Raw genomic sequence first — 20267 nt, forward strand, 5'->3', positions numbered from 1 at the left:
ACTCTTTCACAAGAAGTGGGAGGGAGTCTTTCAAAGGGCGGCCATTTCCACCTCGGACTCTATGGTTAAGAGGGCTCCTGACACAGCTCCATCTGACACAGCTCCATCTGTCAGTCCACCACTTTCCATGACCAGGACCAGTAGAGGAGACAGCCCCGCTAGCGCCTTATCCACCCCCATGGCATCTAGTGGGGTGGCGCTAAAGGGACAATCTGAGCCGGACACTCCACGATCACCCGAGCCCCACTGGAGGCGAGGTCCGGAGCTCTCTCTGCGTCGGAGGCTCATTTGTAAGGAGTGGGAAGAAGTCTGTGAAGGAGCGACCACTTCTACCTCGGACTCTCTTATGAAGAGGACACCTGACACAGCCCCGTCTTTAACAGGTCCATCGGACCCAGTCCCTTCTATCACAGCTCCATCTGTTAGACCACCATTCGCGATCACCACCCCCATGGCGTCTAGTGGTGTGCTGGTAAAGGGACAATCTGACGCGGACGTTTCACGATCACCCAAGCCCCACTGGAGGCGATGTCCGGATCCGACTCTCCGTCGGAGGCGCATCCGTGGGCTGTGGAGACGAGCCATCCTGATAGCCCGCATCACTGGGATGCTGCTGCCGGACAGGCTGAAGGAGGTGGCTCGCAGTGAAGAGTCCCGTCAGCACATGTCACCTGATTGTGTCCAAGACCCGCTTGTCAGAGCGAGTTGCCCCTTTGTTCAAGCGTTCAAAAGAAAGCTTGCAATCTTTGAACATGGGCTACCGGCTCTGAACCAGGAAAAATCCAAGGTCACATCCTGCTAACAGCCTGGCCGGAAACAAGACGTTCAAGACACAATACATAACAAATAACCCCACGATGACAGACCGACCAACACCGATCTACCCAACCACCCACCTACCAACCACATGGTCTATGCCTACCTCTTCAGGTCAAGGACGTCTGGTGGATGCAACACATGAACAAAGTTGACCTCTACATTGATCTACCTCTCCTGACCACAAAGATACGTCAGCGGAGACTGAGGATAGCCAGCCATAGGAAACGCCCTCCTGACCTCATCACTTCAAACCTTGTCCTCTGGGAACACAAGCATGGTGAAGACACACGTGGTGCTCGAAAGACAACATACGTGGACATGCTGAGGAAGGACCCTGGCTACAGTGCTGATGAACTAAACTCTGGTATGCTGGACCAGGGTGTGTGAAGACGTGTCATCTAGACCATCACCATCTACCCCCATTGGCCTCAACATTTGGTTTGTTCAGTTTGGGGTTACTTGTTATGTCTTGTGCTTGTACTGATTTCATTCATGAATAAAGTCTCTGAACATTCTCTGCCTGTGTTTGGGTCCTATCTCCACTGTATCCCACGACTGTGCTCAGTGAGCTGCCTGGACTTCCTGTCACACACACGTACACACAGACATACACCAGCCCACTTCCGGCTTTAGGCCTGGGCCATAGCAAACACACACCAGTATTTGCCATGTCTCTCCTATGATGCTTTTAGCTTCTCTTACTCTGAAAATGTAATTTATTGCTTTATAAATGTTCTTAGCTGGTAGACAAACATACTCCAGGAGCTTGCTCCATCAAAGCTTTATTTGTATAGCGCATTTCATACCCAGAGGCAACACAATGCGCTTTACAGAGAACAAGGGAGGTGGGCATACGACCCACTCTCTACATATTCCAGAGGGAAGCAAAAAAACAGTAATCACCCGGTGGCCAGATAAGTGAGCTGTAAAGATTATTCCCTGACCCCTCTCAACAAGGCGATCGACTCCCCCAAATGGTTCTATGTTGCTCCATATCTGAATGTCTGTGTGTCATGTGACATTACTGTTAATGACGTACTGTATTTGTGAAACTGTATAAATGTACATAACCTTTAAAGTTGTCTCATGTTTCTTTCATGCGTTATGTTGCCCAGATATGGATAAAAGACGGTTAGCTCTCTCATACTTGGGCCTCAAACTCAGAGATAAATCTAATGCACCTCAAGTCAAATGTACAGTGTGTGTACTTGACCTAGGTTCTCAGTATGAGACTCACAATTCTCACCACTAGAGGGCGTCACACTCCAATTAATTCACCCATTCCCCCCTCTTTCTCATTCCTGTTGTGCTGCGCCCAGGAAGAGACAGGAGTGGATGGAAGTATACCAGCCGTGCATGTTTTGAGCATGGATTGAGAAAACTAGGCTTTAGGCACAAACTTCTATAGTTGATAAGATGGTGGGGAACAGGCCACAATTAAAGACTGTTTTCAAAGCAGTCAGCTTGTCACAGAGGTGCCAGGTGGTATAGACTGAAGGAGGACTGTCCGGTGGTATAGACTGAAGGAGGACTGCCAGGTGGTGAGGGGGGCTGCCAGGTGGTGTAGGCTGGAGAGGAGGGCTTGGTTTGGCTACAAAACCTTCCATCCTGCCAGGCCAAACTGCCCTCTGTGGAGCTCTCGTCTTCAACTCAAAGCTCATTGAAGAGCCGGGGTTCCAACCAACACCCTCTCAGATAATACATCTCAGTCCTAATCTATAAACAACTATTGTATGGTATAGTGATGCATCTCATCAGGTGGTCTCTGGACAGTGTGTTGTGTTCTTCAGGTGTACTTCCTGTGCTCTCCCGCCGAGAGGGACTGCATCACTGCTACATCACACACCTGACCTCTGACCTTCTCATCCTGGGACTGCATCGCTGCTACATCACACACCTGACCTCTGACCTTCTCATCCTGGGACTGCATCGCTGCTACATCACACACCTGACCTCTGACCTTCTCATCCTGGGACTGCATCGCTGCTACATCACACACCTGACCTTCTCATCCTGGGACTGCATCACTGCTACATCACACACCTGACCTCTCACCTTCTCATCCTGGGACTGCATCACTGCTACATCAAACACCTGACCTTCTCATCCTGGGACTGCATCACTGCTACATCACACACCTGACCTTCTCATCCTGGGACTGCATCACTGCTACATCACACACCTGACCTCTGACCTTCTCATCCTGGGACTGCATCACTGCTACATCACACACCTGACCTCTGACCTTTTCATCCTGGGACTGCATCACTGCTACATCACACACCTGACCTTCTCATCCTGGGACTGCATCGCTGCTACATCACACACCTGACCTTCTCATCCTGGGACTGCATCACTGCTACATCACACACCTGACCTCTGACCTTCTCATCCTGGGACTGCATCGCTGCTACATCACACACCTGACCTCATCCTGGGACTGCATGGTTTACAGATCGTCTTTTTGTTACTCGGTTAATCAATGTACATATAATACTCCATCTGCCTTGCCTTTTTTTCTATACATGAGCACAATAAAAAATAAATATGAAAAATAAAGTTTATCCACAACATTGGTCTGTGGTGTTTTTCCTCTCATTCAATCACAGACAGACAGGAGCCGGCGTTAAAGAAAAGAAGCACTTAAGAATGTTTATTTTTTCAACAACTGGCCAAGATACTCAGTAGAACAACATTAGAATACAGCCATTTGTAACAGAACGGAAATACTTGGATTACAGTGTAACAAACGTACAAACAAGCGTTTGGAAAATCTCTACCAGCTATTTTTGTCAGATGACGCAAACTGGCGAGTCTCTCGGCATCATTTGGTCACTAGAAAAGCAGCTCTCTGCACTCGAGGTCCTCGGGATCAACTGCTTGTGCAGCCAAAGCCTTGATTATTACCACAGGCTGCCGGCCTGTCGCTTCACTCAACAGCCATTCTGGGGAGCAGGAAGGGGATTCTCTCAGTGTAACGACACCCTGGCCCGTCTCAGTAGCCACACGGCCGGGCCCTTCTTAGAAACGGACTCCCGGAAGGCCGAAATAAATGCATTTTTATTTATAATGCAATACAACTAGGTTCACTTCTTTATGTGGCCATCAGAAGCTGTTATGCCAACGTCATAGTGAAGCTAGCATGCTAGGCTATACAATACAAAAATAAATGATTGAAGGTAAAATGCACAAAGCCAGCCAATTTACTGACCCCTGTGGAATGGATTCATAGAAACACGATGCCCTTCTGGTACGAACATGGAACACAGTCCTGAGACTATTCTGGTTCACACCAGCTGACCATGCAAATCACACTCAACTACTTAACAGTAAACATCATAATGTGAAGCAGCATTAAAAGCAGCAGGAGAAGAAGAAAAGGAGGCGGGGGATCTCCATTCAAGTTTGCATTAAACGTTGCCAGTGGGGGGAGAAGGGGGTGGCAAGGGGGGAAAAGGGGGTGGCGGGGCGGGAGAAGGGGGTGGCAGGGGGGGAGAAGGGGGTGGCGGGGGGGCAGAAGGGGGTGCTGGGGGGGGAGAGGAGCACGTAGGTGGCGGAGGAGGAGGAGGAGGAGGAGGAGCGCCAGATCTCCTTCCTGAGGATTGAGCTCAACACGATGGCTGCGACCTGGGGGGGAGGGAGAGAGACGGAGGGTCATGGAGGAGGAGAGGAGGGGTGGGGGGGGGAAGGAGAGAGATGGAGGGTCATGGAGGAGGAGAGGAGGGATGGGGAGGAGGGAGAGAGACGGAGGGTCATGGAGGAGGAGAGGAGGGGTGGGGGGGGGGAGAGAGACAGAGGGTCATGGAGGAGGAGAGGAGGGGTGGGGGGAGGAGGGAGAGAGACGGAGGGTCATGGAGGAGGAGAGGAGGGGTGGGGGGAGGAGGAGGAGGAAGAGGAGGTGACAGACAGAGAGAGCAAGGAGAGATTGATTGATGGAGAGAGGACAAACGGATAGGAGATAGAGGTGATGGACAGAGAGAGCGAGAGGAGAGATGAAGGGAGGGAGGGAGGGAGAACAGAACGGAGGAGGAGGAGACGGACAGAAAGAGCAAGGAGAGAGAGAGAGATGGAGAGAGAGAGATGGAGAGAGAAAGTGGCGAGAGAGAGAGAGACAGAAAGGGAGAGAGGGAAGAAAGTCATTAGATGAGATGAGATGTAAGCGACACACATGGGTAGGTAGGGGTCACCACACACAGGTAAATAGGGGTCAGCACACAGCAGAGGAGAGAAGGGGCAACAGAGTTGGTTAGGTTAAGTAATGGAGATTCTCTGGAGTGCAGGTCATGGTGTAAAGGTCATGGTGTGAAGGTCATGGTGTGAAGGTCATGGTGTGAAGGTCATGGTGGTGCAGGAGAGTGTGAGTAGTTGCTCAGCCTACTTCAGTCTGAAACCCTCACCCAAGCCCTAACCCTATAACCCTATAACCCTAACCCTATAACCCTAACCCTATAACACTATAACCCTAGCCCTATAACCCTAACCCTATAACCCTATAACCCTAACCCTATAACCCTATTACCCTAACCCTAGCCTACTACAGTCTGAAACCCTCACCCAAGCCCTCACCCTAACCCTATAACCCTAACCCTCACCCTATAACCCTCACCCTATAACCCTAACCCTAGCCCTAACCCTATAACCCTAACCCTAGCCTACTACAGTCTGAAACCCTCACCCAAGCCAAGGACAGAATGAAAACATTATCCAGTCACTAAACAGTGAAAAGAAGCCAGTGGATTGAGCTGAACACAGCGGATTGAGCTGAACACAGATGATTGAGCTGAACACAGAGGATTGATCCATTGCAAAAAAGCAACATTCAAGATCTGTTTATGAACTTAAGTCGCAATTTGCACCTCCCAGTTATAAACGAATGCACCATAACTATCAGCTGGTTGCTTAGCAACGATAAACATTGCTATTGGGCACATTGTTATTGTAAACAGGTTTCTGTAATAGCAAACATCCTAAATGTGGTCCTAAACTGAGATAAGACAGGAGGTTTCTGTGAGGCCCGCATGTCTCAGGATTGTGTTCTCCAAGTCATACGTTCCATACTTTTCTGAGTGAAATACACTTCAGAAATCCTTCTTAGTGTAGAACCCTACTAGATAATGCGGTGAAGCGCACTGATGTTTCCAGAAGCCTTTTATTGTTCAGCCGTCCTTATATTGAACACAATGCCTTCCTTGCAGTTTCCTCAAGAAACAAGAGCTACAGGAGAGATGATGGAAATAAAATGAGCTCTAACAACATACAAACTTAAACGGTAGACCATATCAATTGGTGTATAAGAAAGCTCGCATTACCGTCGCGTTACAGCCATTCATTTCAACTACATCTAACATCAGGAGCTAACATCAGCATGCCATTGCGGTAGAAATGCATCAATTGAATTAAATACTTCTTAACAGTTAGATCGAAACAAATCACACAACAAACAATACCTTGTTCCCGTTCCAGCTAGGTGCTTAATGGGTTACAGGTAACAAAAATGTTACAGGGAGCAAATACAGAAGGTTAGTTTACCAAAATAAAGGTCTCATAATATGAACAAACCAAAAAACAGCACTAAGAAAAATAAAGGCTTGCAGGAAGTAACTACTTAATAAATAGTCCTCGCAAAGGGTTATTTACAACATAAATGAGAAATGGGTAATTTTCAATAGTATACAGTAGCCTAGGGTGCTCCTACATCCATAGCACTGGTCTCCAAACGGTCTTCATCAAAACTATGTTTTGGTTGGGTTCTCTATTCAGGGACTGAGGTAGGCCTAATGTTAACGGAACGAGAAGACAAACCGTATTGTCAGCACTTTGAGGTTGTGTCTCAAAGTAGGCTACTTTATGAACAGAATAACAGGACCCGGGGGGCTTTAATCGGCCACACGACACCGCTCTCTCTCATGGGATCATGGGCTGTGCACTCGGGGGTCAGGAGCGCAGCGCGCCTCTGTCTTGGGCTCCTTTCAAATCCTACTGCTAGCCTACGAGTAGTCTTCAAAATAACAACACGCCCTTGAATATGAATGATTCATAGAGAGCGATTACTCTTTATTTAATTTCGCCAATATGCCTATCCATCTCTATCGAAAACGTGGACAATTAACGACTGGATTTAACGGACTGATTCCGACCAGCCTTTTAAGCGCACCTATTTAATTCTGAATGTGGGGGTGTATAAGGGGTATCGTTGGGTCTCAAGCAAAAAGAAAATAGCTTAAATCTATTTAAATCTAGTATACATTTATTTCAATTAGCTGGCCGCCTGGACTAGCCGTCAAGTCAGTGTTGCCGCTGTGACGTGTACACGTTACGCCGTAGTGCCCGTGATGTCACAGACCGGATAGAATTATATCCGGTCTGTGACATCACGGGCACTACGGCGTAACGTGTACACGTCACAGCGGCAAGGTACATATCCTGCTGTAACAAGTGGACAAGCCTCAGTGCGGTGTTTGCGATGAGAGGAACATGTTGCTAAAGATCTATCTTTGCCAACATGTTTGCTAGTGGAATAATTGATCTTTTTAGAATCCGAGAGAGGGTGCCAGTTTCATGTAGACCTGCAAACCAAGGTCCTGAGGCGACGCCCTTTCAGACCCCGTTCCTGGATCTTGATGTGAAACTCCTCTGTTGCTTTATTGCGCTCTATGTGATCCTGATCGCGCTTTGGCTATTATTTAAATGGAGAAATCGCCAGCTGGACAGTGTGACAGCCCGGTGCATGCGTGCATGCGAGCCATTGGGACTGCATGCGAAGATACATGCGAGCCATTGGGACTGTCCAGGACAAGATGATCGAGGTTCTGACTCCTATGCCCCGTCTGTCACCGGCTCATTTGACACGGCCTCGTCTGTCACCGGTTCATTTGACACAGCCCCGTCTGTCACCGGTTCATTTTACACAGCCCCGTCCTCCTCCAAGTTCTCTCTGCGTCAGAGGCTCTTTCGCAAGAAGTGGGAGGGAGTCTTTCAAGGGGCGGCCATTTCCACCTCGGACTCTATGGTTAAGAGGGCTCCTGACACAGCTCCATCTGTCACAGCTCCATCTGTCAGTCCACCACTTTCCATGACCAGGACCAGTAGAGGAGACAGCCCCGCTAGCGCCTTATCCACCCCCATGGCATCTAGTGGGGTGGCGCTAAAGGGACAATCTGAGCCGGACGTTCCACGATCACCCGAGCCCCACTGGAGATGCAATCTGGAGCTCTCTCGGTGTCAGAGGCTCATTCGTAAGAAGTGGGAAGACATCTGTCAAGGGACGGACACTTGCACTTCGGACTCTCTGATGAAGAGGACACCTGACACAGCCCTGTCTGTCACAGGTCCATCTGTCAGTCCAACACTCTCCATGACCAGGACCAGTAGAGGACACAGCCCCACTAGCCACCTATCCACGAACAAGGTGTGTAGTGGTGTGTTGGTAAAGGGACAATCTGGGCTGGACGTTCCACGATCGCCCACGGCCCACTGGAGACGAGATCTGGAGCTCTCTCTGCGTCAGAGACTCTTTCGCAAGAAGTGGGAGGGAGTCTTTCAAAGGGCGGCCATTTCCACCTCGGACTCTATGGTTAAGAGGGCTCCTGACACAGCTCCATCTGACACAGCTCCATCTGTCAGTCCACCACTTTCCATGACCAGGACCAGTAGAGGAGACAGCCCCGCTAGCGCCTTATCCACCCCCATGGCATCTAGTGGGGTGGCGCTAAAGGGACAATCTGAGCCGGACACTCCACGATCACCCAAGTGCCACTGGAGGCGAGGTCCGGAGCTCTCTCTGCGTCGGAGGCTCATTTGTAAGGAGTGGGAAGAAGTCTGTGAAGGAGCGACCACTTCTACCTCGGACTCTCTTATGAAGAGGACACCTGACACAGCCCCGTCTGTAACAGGTCCATCGGACCCAGTCCCTTCTATCACAGCTCCATCTGTTAGACCACCATTCGCGATCACCACCCCCATGGCGTCTAGTGGTGTGCTGGTAAAGGGACAATCTGACGCGGACGTTTCACGATCACCCAAGCCCCACTGGAGGCGATGTCCGGATCCGACTCTCCGTCGGAGGCGCATCCGTGGGCTGTGGAGACGAGCCATCCTGATAGCCCGCATCACTGGGATGCTGCTGCCGGACAGGCTGAAGGAGGTGGCTCGCAGTGAAGAGTCCCGTCAGCACATGTCACCTGATTGTGTCCAAGACCCGCTTGTCAGAGCGAGTTGCCCCTTTGTTCAAGCGTTCAAAAGAAAGCTTGCAATCTTTGAACATGGGCTACCGGCTCTGAACCAGGAAAAATCCAAGGTCACATCCTGCTAACAGCCTGGCCGGAAACAAGACGTTCAAGACACAATACATAACAAATAACCCCACGATGACAGACCGACCAACACCGATCTACCCAACCACCCACCTACCAACCACATGGTCTATGCCTACCTCTTCAGGTCAAGGACGTCTGGTGGATGCAACACATGAACAAAGTTGACCTCTACATTGATCTACCTCTCCTGACCACAAAGATACGTCAGCGGAGACTGAGGATAGCCAGCCATAGGAAACGCCCTCCTGACCTCATCACTTCAAACCTTGTCCTCTGGGAACACAAGACTGGTGAAGACACACGTGGTGCTCGAAAGACAACATACGTGGACATGCTGAGGAAGGACCCTGGCTACAGTGCTGATGAACTAAACTCTGGTATGCTGGACCAGGGTGTGTGAAGACGTGTCATCTAGACCATCACCATCTACCCCCACTGGCCTCAACATTTGGTTTGTTCGGTTTGGGGTTACTTGTTATGTCTTGTGCTTGTACTGATTTCATTCATGAATAAAGTCTCTGAACATTTTCTGCCTGTGTTTGGGTCCTATCTCCACTGTATCCCACGACTGTGTTCACTGAGCTGCCTGGACTGCCTGTCACACACACGTACACACAGACATACACCAGCCCACTTCCGGCTTTAGGCCTGGGCCATAGCAAACACACACCAGTATTTGCCATGTCTCTCCTATGTTGTTTTTAGCTTCTCTTACTCTGAAAATGTAATTTATTGCTTTATAAATGTTCTTAGCTGGTAGACAAACATACTCCAGGAGCTTGCTCCATCAAAGCTTTATTTGTATAGCGCATTTCATACCCAGAGGCAACACAATGCGCTTTACAGAGAACAAGGGAGGTGGGCATACGACCCACTCTCTACATATTCCAGAGGGAAGCAAAAAAACAGTAATCTCCCGGTGGCCAGATAAGTGAGCTGTAAAAATTCTTCCTTGACCCCTCTCAACAAGGCGATCGACTCCCCCAAACGGTTCTATGTTGCTCCATATCTTTATGTCTGTGTGTCATGTGACATTACTGTTAATGACGTACTGTATTTGTGAAACTGTATAAATGTACATAACCTTTAAAGTTGTCTCATGTTTCTTTCATGCGTTATGTTGCCCAGATTTGGATAGAAGACGGTTAGCTCTCTCATACTTGGGCCTCAAACTCAGAGATAAATCTAACGCACCTCAAATCAAATGTACAGTGTGTGTACTTGACCTAGGTTCTCAGTATGTGACTCATGCACAGAGCCACAAAATGCATTAATTGGCGGAGGTCTGTGCTCTCTCAAGCACCATCTCGTTTCTGTTAAAGCAGAGGGCTGAGCATCTTCTTGTCAACAAATGTACACCTCTCTTTTTCAGACACAAGAGGGAGTCAGAGTGTAGGGAATAAGCCATTTCCTGTTTGTTCAAAGACAGCTCTTTGAGCTGCAGGAATCAGGAAATTAAGTTGACCATCTTTTGAATAAAGGCTCAAAACAAGTGTCAAAGACATTTTAGAGGACAATTTCGTAAATATGTTTGTGACAACCTTGGTAGCATGATCATTGATTGATTACTGCATGATTACATGATGGATTATTAGAAAACAAGAAATATTGACCTGTAGGTCTACTGTATGTTACACCTTCAGAACTAGATACTGTACAGTGGCACTTGGAAGTGTCCCCCATCCCCAACCCACGTTGACCTTTTACATACCAACAAACCTGTGAGAAGGTATACATTTAACAGAATCAAAATTGACTGTGAAAACATATAAAATGTTATTGTACAGTAGGCTATATCAGTTGCACTTACTTTTTTTTTCTCTTGTCTTTAGTCGTATACCGTCTTGGTTGCTTCTGTGTTTGTTTCCTGTACTGAAGTGATTGTCTACCTGCGCCAGTGTCCCTATAAGAAAATGAGGAATAGAACATCATAGTCTAGTTGATAATCAAGTTAATACAGTAAAAATGACAATTATACTACCAACCGTGACCCTAATTGCGTTGCTATATGTGTGGTATAAATACAGCTGAGTTGAGCTAACGTACTTGTGATTACCAGGTCACGAGTAGCCTACAGCTACTGTTGGGTGAAGTTAAGGCATTGCCTCTCCTCTCCTTCTGAGACATGAAAGCTGGTATTATAGTCTAGTAGGAGGGGCCCTCAGATTTTGAGGTACCCCTACCCGAGTTAGAACAAAACACAACCATGTTTTTTCATATCCCCTATGTGTCCCATTAATGAGATGGGTTGTGGAACTTTAGTTTTGTGGGAAATACGTTTTTGGGCTATTCTTTAGACCTACCCTAATATCTGAAAAAGAGCCAAATTAGGCCTGTCTGCATAGGAGTGAGGTGACAAAAAGCCCATAATTTCATAATGCTCACTCAAATTTGCATCAACTTTGCTGTGGTATTAGGGTAGTGGAAGGATTGGATGCAATGCGCCAAACATTAGTGGGGTGTACAGACGGCCTGTAGGTTTATAAGTTTATAAGACGGCCTGTAGGTTGGTTCACACATACTAGGTATTTTACTAGGGTGAAGTCATAGCCTACGCTGTGCAGACGACATAGGACAGGCTGCAGGACAGGACAGTGCAAAGACATGGCAGTGCAAAACGGGAGCCCTGTACAAAAACAAACTCCAAGCGTTACAATACAAAACAATACAATCATGATCAATACACAATACATAAAATAAAATACAATAAAAACAGTTGAATACAAAATAGAATATACAGAATGTGCATCCAGGAAAAAAAAAACTGACCACCCTTATGAAAGAGTAGCGCGCCTCTGCGCGAGACTGATCACGTGTCTCCTCATCACCTCAGGGTCACGTGTCTCCTCATCACCTCAGGGTCACGTGTCTCCTCATCACCTCAGGGTCACGTGTCTCATCATCACCTCAGGGTCCGTTGAGGCTCGGCAGCGATTTAAACCTTCGACGATTCTCTGGCTGAACTAACATTATCTCTGTCAGAGTTTAGATTTTCACTATAAATCAAATGATAGTTTTTAGCTAAGTTAATTATAGGTTGTCCAGTGGTCTCAAAATGAGCTCAGAAGAGGCTATGCCGAGTGGCGTTTAATTAGCTAGCCAGCTGGCAATAACTGCGAGTGTTACTCATCTGTGTCTTGATAACCTTCCATAACCAGCTCACAAACAGACCCAAATAAACATGGATGTCGCCAGTAAAAATCACCAAGGTGAGTAGCTAGAAGTTTGGCTAAGCTAGCGCTAGCTAACGACGTTACCACAGGTAGCCTCGTACGTTAACCTTATATTGAGTTACTGTGATATCTTCCGTTTATCGTCTCTTACAGCTACCAAGACCGATCTGAGCCTGCTGCTTGAATGTCTGAAGTACCAGATGAAATGTCCTGATTCACAGAAACGATCGCTGCTCACCATCAACTCAATCTGTCAGCAGAGAGGTTCGCCACACACATGCACATTTTCATTTCATTTCATTTCATTGTGTAATTCCTCTCTCTCTCTCTCTCTCTCTCTCTCTCTCTCTCTCTCTCTCTCTCTCTCTCTCTCTCACTGATTTTACCAATTAACCACTGATGTCCTCTCTTGTCTGTTGTCCTCTCTCTTTCCCCATCAATCCATCCAACCATCAAACCCCAGAGGACAACGTGGAGCTGTTCATGGGGATGGGAGGTGTGGTGTTCGTGTACAGCCTCTCCAAGTCCAGTGTTCACTCTAAGGTCAAGGAGGCTGCTCTCTTCACCCTGGGCATGCTAGCGGAGGCTAATGGTGTGTTTCTTTCTTTGTTTAATTTAAATAATTAATATTTTCGGTAGTTAGGTACTCTTCTCTCCCCCCTAACTCTCTCCTCTCGCGTCGGCAGTGTACTGTAAGCAGTCTCTGTGCAGAAAAGAGATGTTCACAGACCTGGCAGACTGTCTGATGGAGGACTCTCCCCTCACACTGAGGAGAGTGGCTGTCTTTCTGCTGTCTGTACTCGTTGCCAGCAACAGTAAGACCTGATCATCATCATCATAATACACCTGTGTGCGCTTGTAAGCAATCTGTTACTGGGAGCCTGAACTCGACTGTCTGTGGTTCTGATGGCGTTTCTCTGTGCTGCTTCAGAGGCTGGTCAGAGCTTTGCTCAGTCCACTGGCTGCCTGGACATTCTGCTGGACCTGTTCAGGTAAACACCACTGAACACTGAGTTGACCTGTCCTCCTTCCTTTCTCTAGCATTGTGATATCTTATATCTAAAGAGTACTACAACGATCCTCCCTCTTAAGCACCTATTGTATTTTAGATTGATATTCTTGCACTTTGCCTTTAGCACTAGATTATGCTCTTAGTCACTTGTTTTAGAAAGGAGATTTACTTGTGAGTTCTGGCAAGTAGTACATTCGCTTTTCCTACATTAAATGCAAATATTGTTAGTCGCTTTGGATAAAAGCGTCTGCTAAATAACTGTAATGTAGCATTGCTGACTGCTTGTGGCACTTGTTCCTGTTAAAGCCATACTGACAATAACCGGGATGTACAGTTGGTCCACTTACTCTAGACAAATGTACTTATTGTAAGTATCTTTGGATAAAAGGTTGTGCTGAACGACACCTCCCTCCTAGACCCTCAGTCTTCTAGGAGCTGAGCAGGGTTATTCAAATTCACCACTGCAGTGGTGTCTCTTTATCTCTTTGTGAGAGTTGTGTTCATGCTTGTCAATGGTTTCTCTGTCCAGGACTAGTTTCCCCTTCTCCAGCGAGGCCACGGCAAATCCTGGCACCGTCTCTCAGGTCCACCAGCTGTGGACATCTGTGTCCAGCGCCCTCTGTGGCTGTGTCAACAACCCGCAGAACGGTAGAGGCTTGTCTGTCTCTGTCTGTCTGTCTCTCTGTCTGTCTGTCTCTCTCTCTCTCTCTCTCTCTCTCTCTCTCTCTCTGTGGCTGTGTCCAGTTATCTCACTGTGGAGAAGAAATACATTATAGTCTCACTGAAATGAAAAAAGCATTCTATTCAACAATGTATGCCCAAAAAATTACAAAATTCTACTTTTGTTGTAATCATATATCAAAGTATATAATTTCTTACTTCCTGAAAAACGGTAGGTTGTTGTAATCATATATCAAAGTATATAATTTCTTACTTCCTGAAAAACGGTAGGTCACGTGCAATGACGACAACAGGTACCTTAGATTTTAGGCCAATAATCTCACGACATCTACCCGTCAATCAACGCTATCCTTCTATCGAATCTGTCTAAAGTTCTTAAAACCCGTCCACTTGTCAATGTTCCAATCAAATTCCTCTAAACATTATGTCCCACCCTCATAGCTTGTTTGCGTCGGAAATACGAGATTTGATGATCTCAAACGTCCGTTTCAGTGCGACTTTAAGGGACTGGAGTGAAGAGAGAGAGAATATGTGCACAGTTGACATGGACTCTAACAGGAGCTTTGTTTTGTGGAGAGACAATAGGAGGAATGGAGTAACAAGACGGAACGGTGGAGGTTTTTTTTCCCTCCCTTATTTTGTGTTCTTTTTTGAACCCTTTGACACCCTAGAGGAGGTTCAGCGTGTCTGTGTGTCAGTCTTCCCTCTGGTCAGAGACTGGCTGCAGCAGATGGCACTCCCCCGCACTGAGATGGTTCAGCCCATCTGCTCCTTCATAACCATGACAGTCGCCAACAACCGTGAGTATGAGAGGGGGAACCAGTGAGACACTCATTGATGTCAAAAGTATTTAGCAAATTGATATATTCTGGCTCCCATCACTCTCTCTCTGTCTCTGTCTCTCTCTCTCTGTCTCTCTCTGTCTCTCTGTCTCTCTGTCTCTCTGTCTCTCTCTCTCTCTGTCTCTCTGTCTCTCTGTCTCTCTGTCTCTGTCTCTGCCCCCCCTCCCCTCCCAGCGTTTGTTCAGCAGAGCTTTTTCTCAGTCGGTGGTCTGGAGACTCTGATCCGCTCCTTGATTCACGCAGCCTCTGATTCAGCACAAAGCACATTGGCCTGTGAGCTGTCCGTTATTATGACCAAGACCCTGTCAGCCTGTATAAGTGACAACCGTGAGTACCACACACACACACACACACACACCCCATAACAGTCCATACATGGCCACATCATGCATCCACAACCAGTGCAGTGACTCACTTAATTTTCTCATGTCTTCTCTGATACCTCCCTCCCTCCTTGTGTCCCTCGTCCTCTCACCTCCCTCTCTCTTCTTGTTGGAGCCAATTTAAGTTGTTGAATGTACTGATTTCTTGATCCTATTTCCTATTTGAATTATGATGAATTGATGGAGTTGAAGTTCAGGAAACTTATGAATTGAATTATGAATTATGAATTATTGGTAAATATTGTGGTTTGGATCCAAATGATTTACTTTATGGATTACGCACTGTTGATTGACGTGGTTTACTATTGTCTCTGGTTTGAATGATTGGGTTATTGACTAAGGTGTTAATTGTCAGCTGTTGGAGTGTAATGAGTCCCTGATCGCATCTCCTACTAGTTAAGCAGGTGACTGCAGCACCTGGGCTAGTTCATTGTTTGGCTATTGGGGCCGGTGGTGTTCAGGTTCATGCTCTATTGGGGCCGGTGGTGTTCAGGTTCATGCTCTATTGGGGCCGGTGGTGCTCAGGTTCATGCTCTATTGGGGCCGGTGCTCAGGTTCATGCTCTATTGGGGCCGGTGCTCAGGTTCATGCTCTATTGGGGCCGGTGGTGCTCAGGTTCATGCTCTATTGGGGCCGGTGGTGCTCAGGTTCATGCTCTATTGGGGCCGGTGGTGTTCAGGTTCATGCTCTATTGGGGCCGGTGGTGCTCAGGTTCATGCTCTATTGGGGCCGGTGGTGCTCAGGTTCATGCTCTATTGGGGCCGGTGGTGCTCAGGTTCATGCTCTATTGGGGCCGGTGGTGCTCAGGTTCATGCTCTATTGGGGCCGGTGGTGCTCAGGTTCATGCTCTATTGGGGCCGGTGGTGTTCAGGTTCATGCTCTATTGGGGCCGGTGGTGTGCTCAGGTTCATGCTCGCAGCCAGACAGTTTTAGACTGCTGCTAGCGTTTGTATTTTTGTTGGAGAGTTTTGGGCTCGATCGTAAACACACTTCTGCCATGCAGTAAGAATGATTTAAGTTTGAATAGAAGAAGAAATGTCCCGTCATAAGCAAGAAGTTGTTGGAATCTTTTAATTGGACAACGCTGGTGCACGTCGAACGCGTGGAAGTATTGCTCTAATACTTCTCTCTCACCTCCCTCTCTCTTCTCTCTGTAGCTGCCCTGGCATCGGGTCTGGCCCAGTACCACCTGGTAGAGCAGCTCGTCCCCCTGCTGACCTACCCCAGTCTGGACCCCCAAGACCAGCTCTCTGTCATCCTTACCCTCGGACACTGCACTGAGGCCTGTGGTAGGAATGCGCGCGCGTGGGTGGGTGGGTGGGTGGGTGGGTGGGTGGGTGGGGTGAACGTAACGACCCATAGGCGCACACTGGGGAGGAGGGTGGACTGTAAACACACAACGTACTCAAACATGGATAAACCCAAAAACTGAGTATTGGTTTAAATTGAACAGAAATGGTTACTTGAACAGAACATAATCAAGAACACAACTATAATCAGACAGGGGAAGAACAGTACAGTTAGTAACGATGGACAAACCCTGACCCTGACCCTAACCCTGACGATGGGGGAGAGGGGAAGAACAGGACAGTAGTAACGATAGACAAACGGTACAGTAGTAACGATGGACAAACGGTACAGTAGTAACGATAGACAAACGGTACAGTAGTAACGATGGACAAACGGTACAGTAGTAACGATGGACAAACGGTACAGTAGTAATGATGGACAGACCGTTACAGACGATGGGGGAGAGGGGAAGGACAGTACAGTAGTAACGATGGACAGACGGTTACAGACGATGGGGGAGAGGGGAAGGACAGTACAGTAGTAACGATGGACAGACCGTTACAGACGATGGGGGAGAGGGGAAGGACAACGTGCCAAAAAGGTCCCTGAGCTTCTCTATCCACAAAACTAACTACAGGGGTGCAGACTTGTCACCTTTAGGTTTTTAATCCAAAATGTCATTTGTTTAATCAGTGTATGTATGAGTTTGTATGTTTATCACCTTTTTACTTACTTACTACTACTACTAATCCCTCTGCACTCAGCGATATTATGACTACTAATCCCTGTACACTAACCAGAAAGGTGCGATATTATGACTACTAATCCCTGTACACTAACCAGAAAGGTGTGATATTATGACTACTAATCCCTGTGCACTAACCAGAAAGGTGTGATATTATGACTACTAATCCCTGTGCACACAGAGAGGTGCGACACCTGCTCGCCCTGATCTAATGTTTTTAACAGCGGGCTACTGTACCTACAGGACATGCTGAGGTGTATACCCCTGGGCTCTTAGACAGGACATGGTGAGGTGTTTACCCCTGGGCTCTTAGACAGGACATGGTGAGGTGTTTACCCCTGGGCTCTTAGACAGGACATGGTGAGGTGTTTACCCCTGGGCTCTTAGACAGGACATGGTGAGGTGTAAACCCCTGGGCTTCTTAGACAGGACATGGTGAGGTGTTTACCCCTGGGCTTCTTAGACAGGACATGGTGAGGTGTAAACCCCTGGGCTTCTTAGACAGGACATGGTGAGGTGTATACCCCTGGACTTCTTACCTAGCCCTTCTCCTTAATGAAACGTGATCAGGATGAGGCAACAACTTAAAAAAACAAAAACACAGAATACTAGAGTATCACAGACAGAACAGTAGTACACACAAAGGAAACAACCCTCTCCTCCCTTGCACACGAAACAAGAGAATATGTAGTAGACGGGTCATTCTCTGATTGGACACACACAGGTGGATTCGGTGATGGGATGATTGACGGGACACAGCGAACCCCTGGGGGAGACTGACAAGAACAGAGAACAGAAGAGAGATACAAGGCCGTGTGTTGACGTCTCTCTCTTTGTCCTCGTCTCTGTAGAGGAGCACCAGTCTCAGCTGTTGCAGTGTGGAGGTCTGTCTGTCATCATCACTCTGCTCACTGAGTCTCTCAGTGAAGAAGTCAAGAAGGCTGCAACCTTCATACTGCAGACCTGCAAACAGGCCAGTGAGTACACACACACACACACACACACACACACACACACACACACACACTCACTCACTCACTCACTCACTCACTCACTCACTCACTCACTCACTCACTCACACACACACACACACACACACACACACACACACAAAGGGCCGTATCTACTCATGTTTTGCACGTATAAAAACTTGTGCAGCTGAAGGAATGAATTGTATAAACTTAATCCTCAGTTGAAATACCAGTCACCATCAAAATTCTATCTTACCGTCCTATTCTCCTTATTCACCTGGCAGCCATATTGGTCAGTCTGGGGTGCAGATGCGGAAGTGCCCGTTGACTTCAATGTTAAAAGTTCTATACAGTATTGATGAATACACTATCGGGGTTACAAACTCATCATTACCAAATTTTGATTGTTTTTCACTGCCGTTGTTTTCGCGTTTGGAAATACATGGAGGTGAATGAGCCATAGTTAGCCGTCAGCTGTATTCACTCCGATGTATTTCCAAACGCGAAAACAACGGCAGGTAAAAAACAAGTCTGGTAATGTCTGAGTCTGGTAATGATGAGTTTGTAACCCCGATAGTGTATTCAGCCTGTTATTTTGACTATTTTGGTTCTTGAAGTGGTGTTTTTACAGTGAACTTTTAACATTGAAGACAACGGGTACTTCCACATCCGCACCCCTCATTACCTCAGACTGACCAATATGGCAGCTGAGGTGAATAAGGCCAATACTGTACTATACTGTATACGTGTTAGTTTTCGAAGGTGGCCAGGTGTATTTTGTCAGTGGAGGGTGAAAGCGAGAGTTCCGCCTCTCTTCCCTGCAGAACTGCCACTAAACAGCCTCTCCTCTTCTGAAGCTGTGTCCCTGAGAGGACACGCCCCAGGACGGTCTCATGGCCAGGGGCAGGCTGGACCAGCGGCGCCCCCTGTGGGCCTGGAGGGCTACTGGACATCAGCCAGAGAGATCCTGCACAGAATCAACCAGCTAGAGAGACAACAGGCCCAGGTGACCAAACACAGAATCAACCAGCTAGAGAGACAACAGGCCCAGGTGACCAAACACAGAATCAACCAGCTAGAGAGACAACAGGCCCAGGTGACCAAACACAACGAAGGGAACACACGAAATGTAAACACAAAGAATGATGCATCGGTTATAGGTAAGACTGTGTGTGTGTGTGTGTGTGTGTGTGTGTGTGTGTGTGTGTCTTGGTTGTGAACAGGAGGGGCTAGAGGAGGACAGGGAGCCCCCAAACCAGCAAGGCCCCACAGGAGGGGTGACAAGGGATCTACAGCCATCCTCACCCCTCTTCCTCCCCCCTCCCTTAAAACGCCACCCTGCCTTCATGCTCTACCAGGAGGGGAGAGGAGGACAGGACCCAGGGAGGGGGGAGGAGATGGACCAGGAATGGGAGAGAGGAGGAGGTAGAGAGGCATGGAGAGGAGGAGCAGAGGAGAGTGGGGGAGAGGAACGGAGGTCAGTTCTGGAGAGGAGCGGTGGAGGAGAGCCGAGGTGTGAGGAGGGGAGGAGAGAGCAGACTCCCGCTGGCCGAGTCAGAGAGGAGAGAGTCAGAGAGGAGGAGAGAGCAGACAGGGCCCAGAGACGCCGCCACAGCGACACAGAGCAGCTCCCCGCGGTGAGGAGAACCACGTGTTCCACCGTGGAACCAATACGAAGAACATCTTCCTGAAGAAACCATCTACTAGATACAGATGCAACATCTTTTCAACATGTCTCTACATGTGTGTTTTTAATAGGGGCGTGTTCGGAGGCAGATATTCCAAGCCAGCGACGAGTCACAGAAACCTGTCCACGCCAGCGCAGAGCAAGAGAGGCCGTGTACGCAGCCACACACACACACACACACACGCCCACACACACACACACACCCACACACACGCCGAGAGAACAGCCAGGGAGAAGAGTGGTATGCTGGCCCTCAGACAGGGGCTCCGGGGAACATAAGGACAGACGTGGAGAGCCACGCTGAGCGACGCGCACACACAAACACACCCAGCCTGAGGGAGGAGGAGGA

The 20267-nt window shown here is 48.1% G+C and overlaps 2 protein-coding genes across 2 annotated transcripts in view; both read left to right on the forward strand.

Moving 5' to 3' along the window:
- Nucleotides 1-957: 957 nt before the first annotated feature.
- The window catches only part of st3gal2 (ST3 beta-galactoside alpha-2,3-sialyltransferase 2), a gene marked incomplete at both ends in the record, with an annotated part of 84538 nt that continues 65228 nt past the window's right edge, over nt 958-20267 (forward strand). The window contains 2 exons of the mRNA XM_084453206.1: nt 958-1009; nt 4244-4403. Coding sequence (XP_084309332.1) covers nt 958-1009; nt 4244-4403 — 212 coding nt within the window. The remainder of the gene's footprint in view (nt 1010-4243; nt 4404-20267) is intronic.
- Nucleotides 12316-20267, forward strand: part of terb1 (telomere repeat binding bouquet formation protein 1) — a gene marked incomplete at both ends in the record, with an annotated part of 18166 nt that continues 10214 nt past the window's right edge. Inside the window, 12 exons of the mRNA XM_084452925.1 lie at nt 12316-12343; nt 12461-12571; nt 12771-12899; nt 12994-13122; nt 13239-13299; nt 13849-13967; nt 14672-14800; nt 15017-15169; nt 16383-16514; nt 18112-18237; nt 19056-19360; nt 19990-20057. Of these exons, the coding sequence (XP_084309051.1) occupies nt 12316-12343; nt 12461-12571; nt 12771-12899; nt 12994-13122; nt 13239-13299; nt 13849-13967; nt 14672-14800; nt 15017-15169; nt 16383-16514; nt 18112-18237; nt 19056-19360; nt 19990-20057 (1490 nt within the window). The remainder of the gene's footprint in view (nt 12344-12460; nt 12572-12770; nt 12900-12993; nt 13123-13238; nt 13300-13848; nt 13968-14671; nt 14801-15016; nt 15170-16382; nt 16515-18111; nt 18238-19055; nt 19361-19989; nt 20058-20267) is intronic.

Source organism: Borostomias antarcticus (assembly GCF_949987555.1).
Source record: "Borostomias antarcticus genome assembly, chromosome: 18".
Classification (NCBI taxonomy): domain Eukaryota; kingdom Metazoa; phylum Chordata; class Actinopteri; order Stomiiformes; family Stomiidae; genus Borostomias; species Borostomias antarcticus.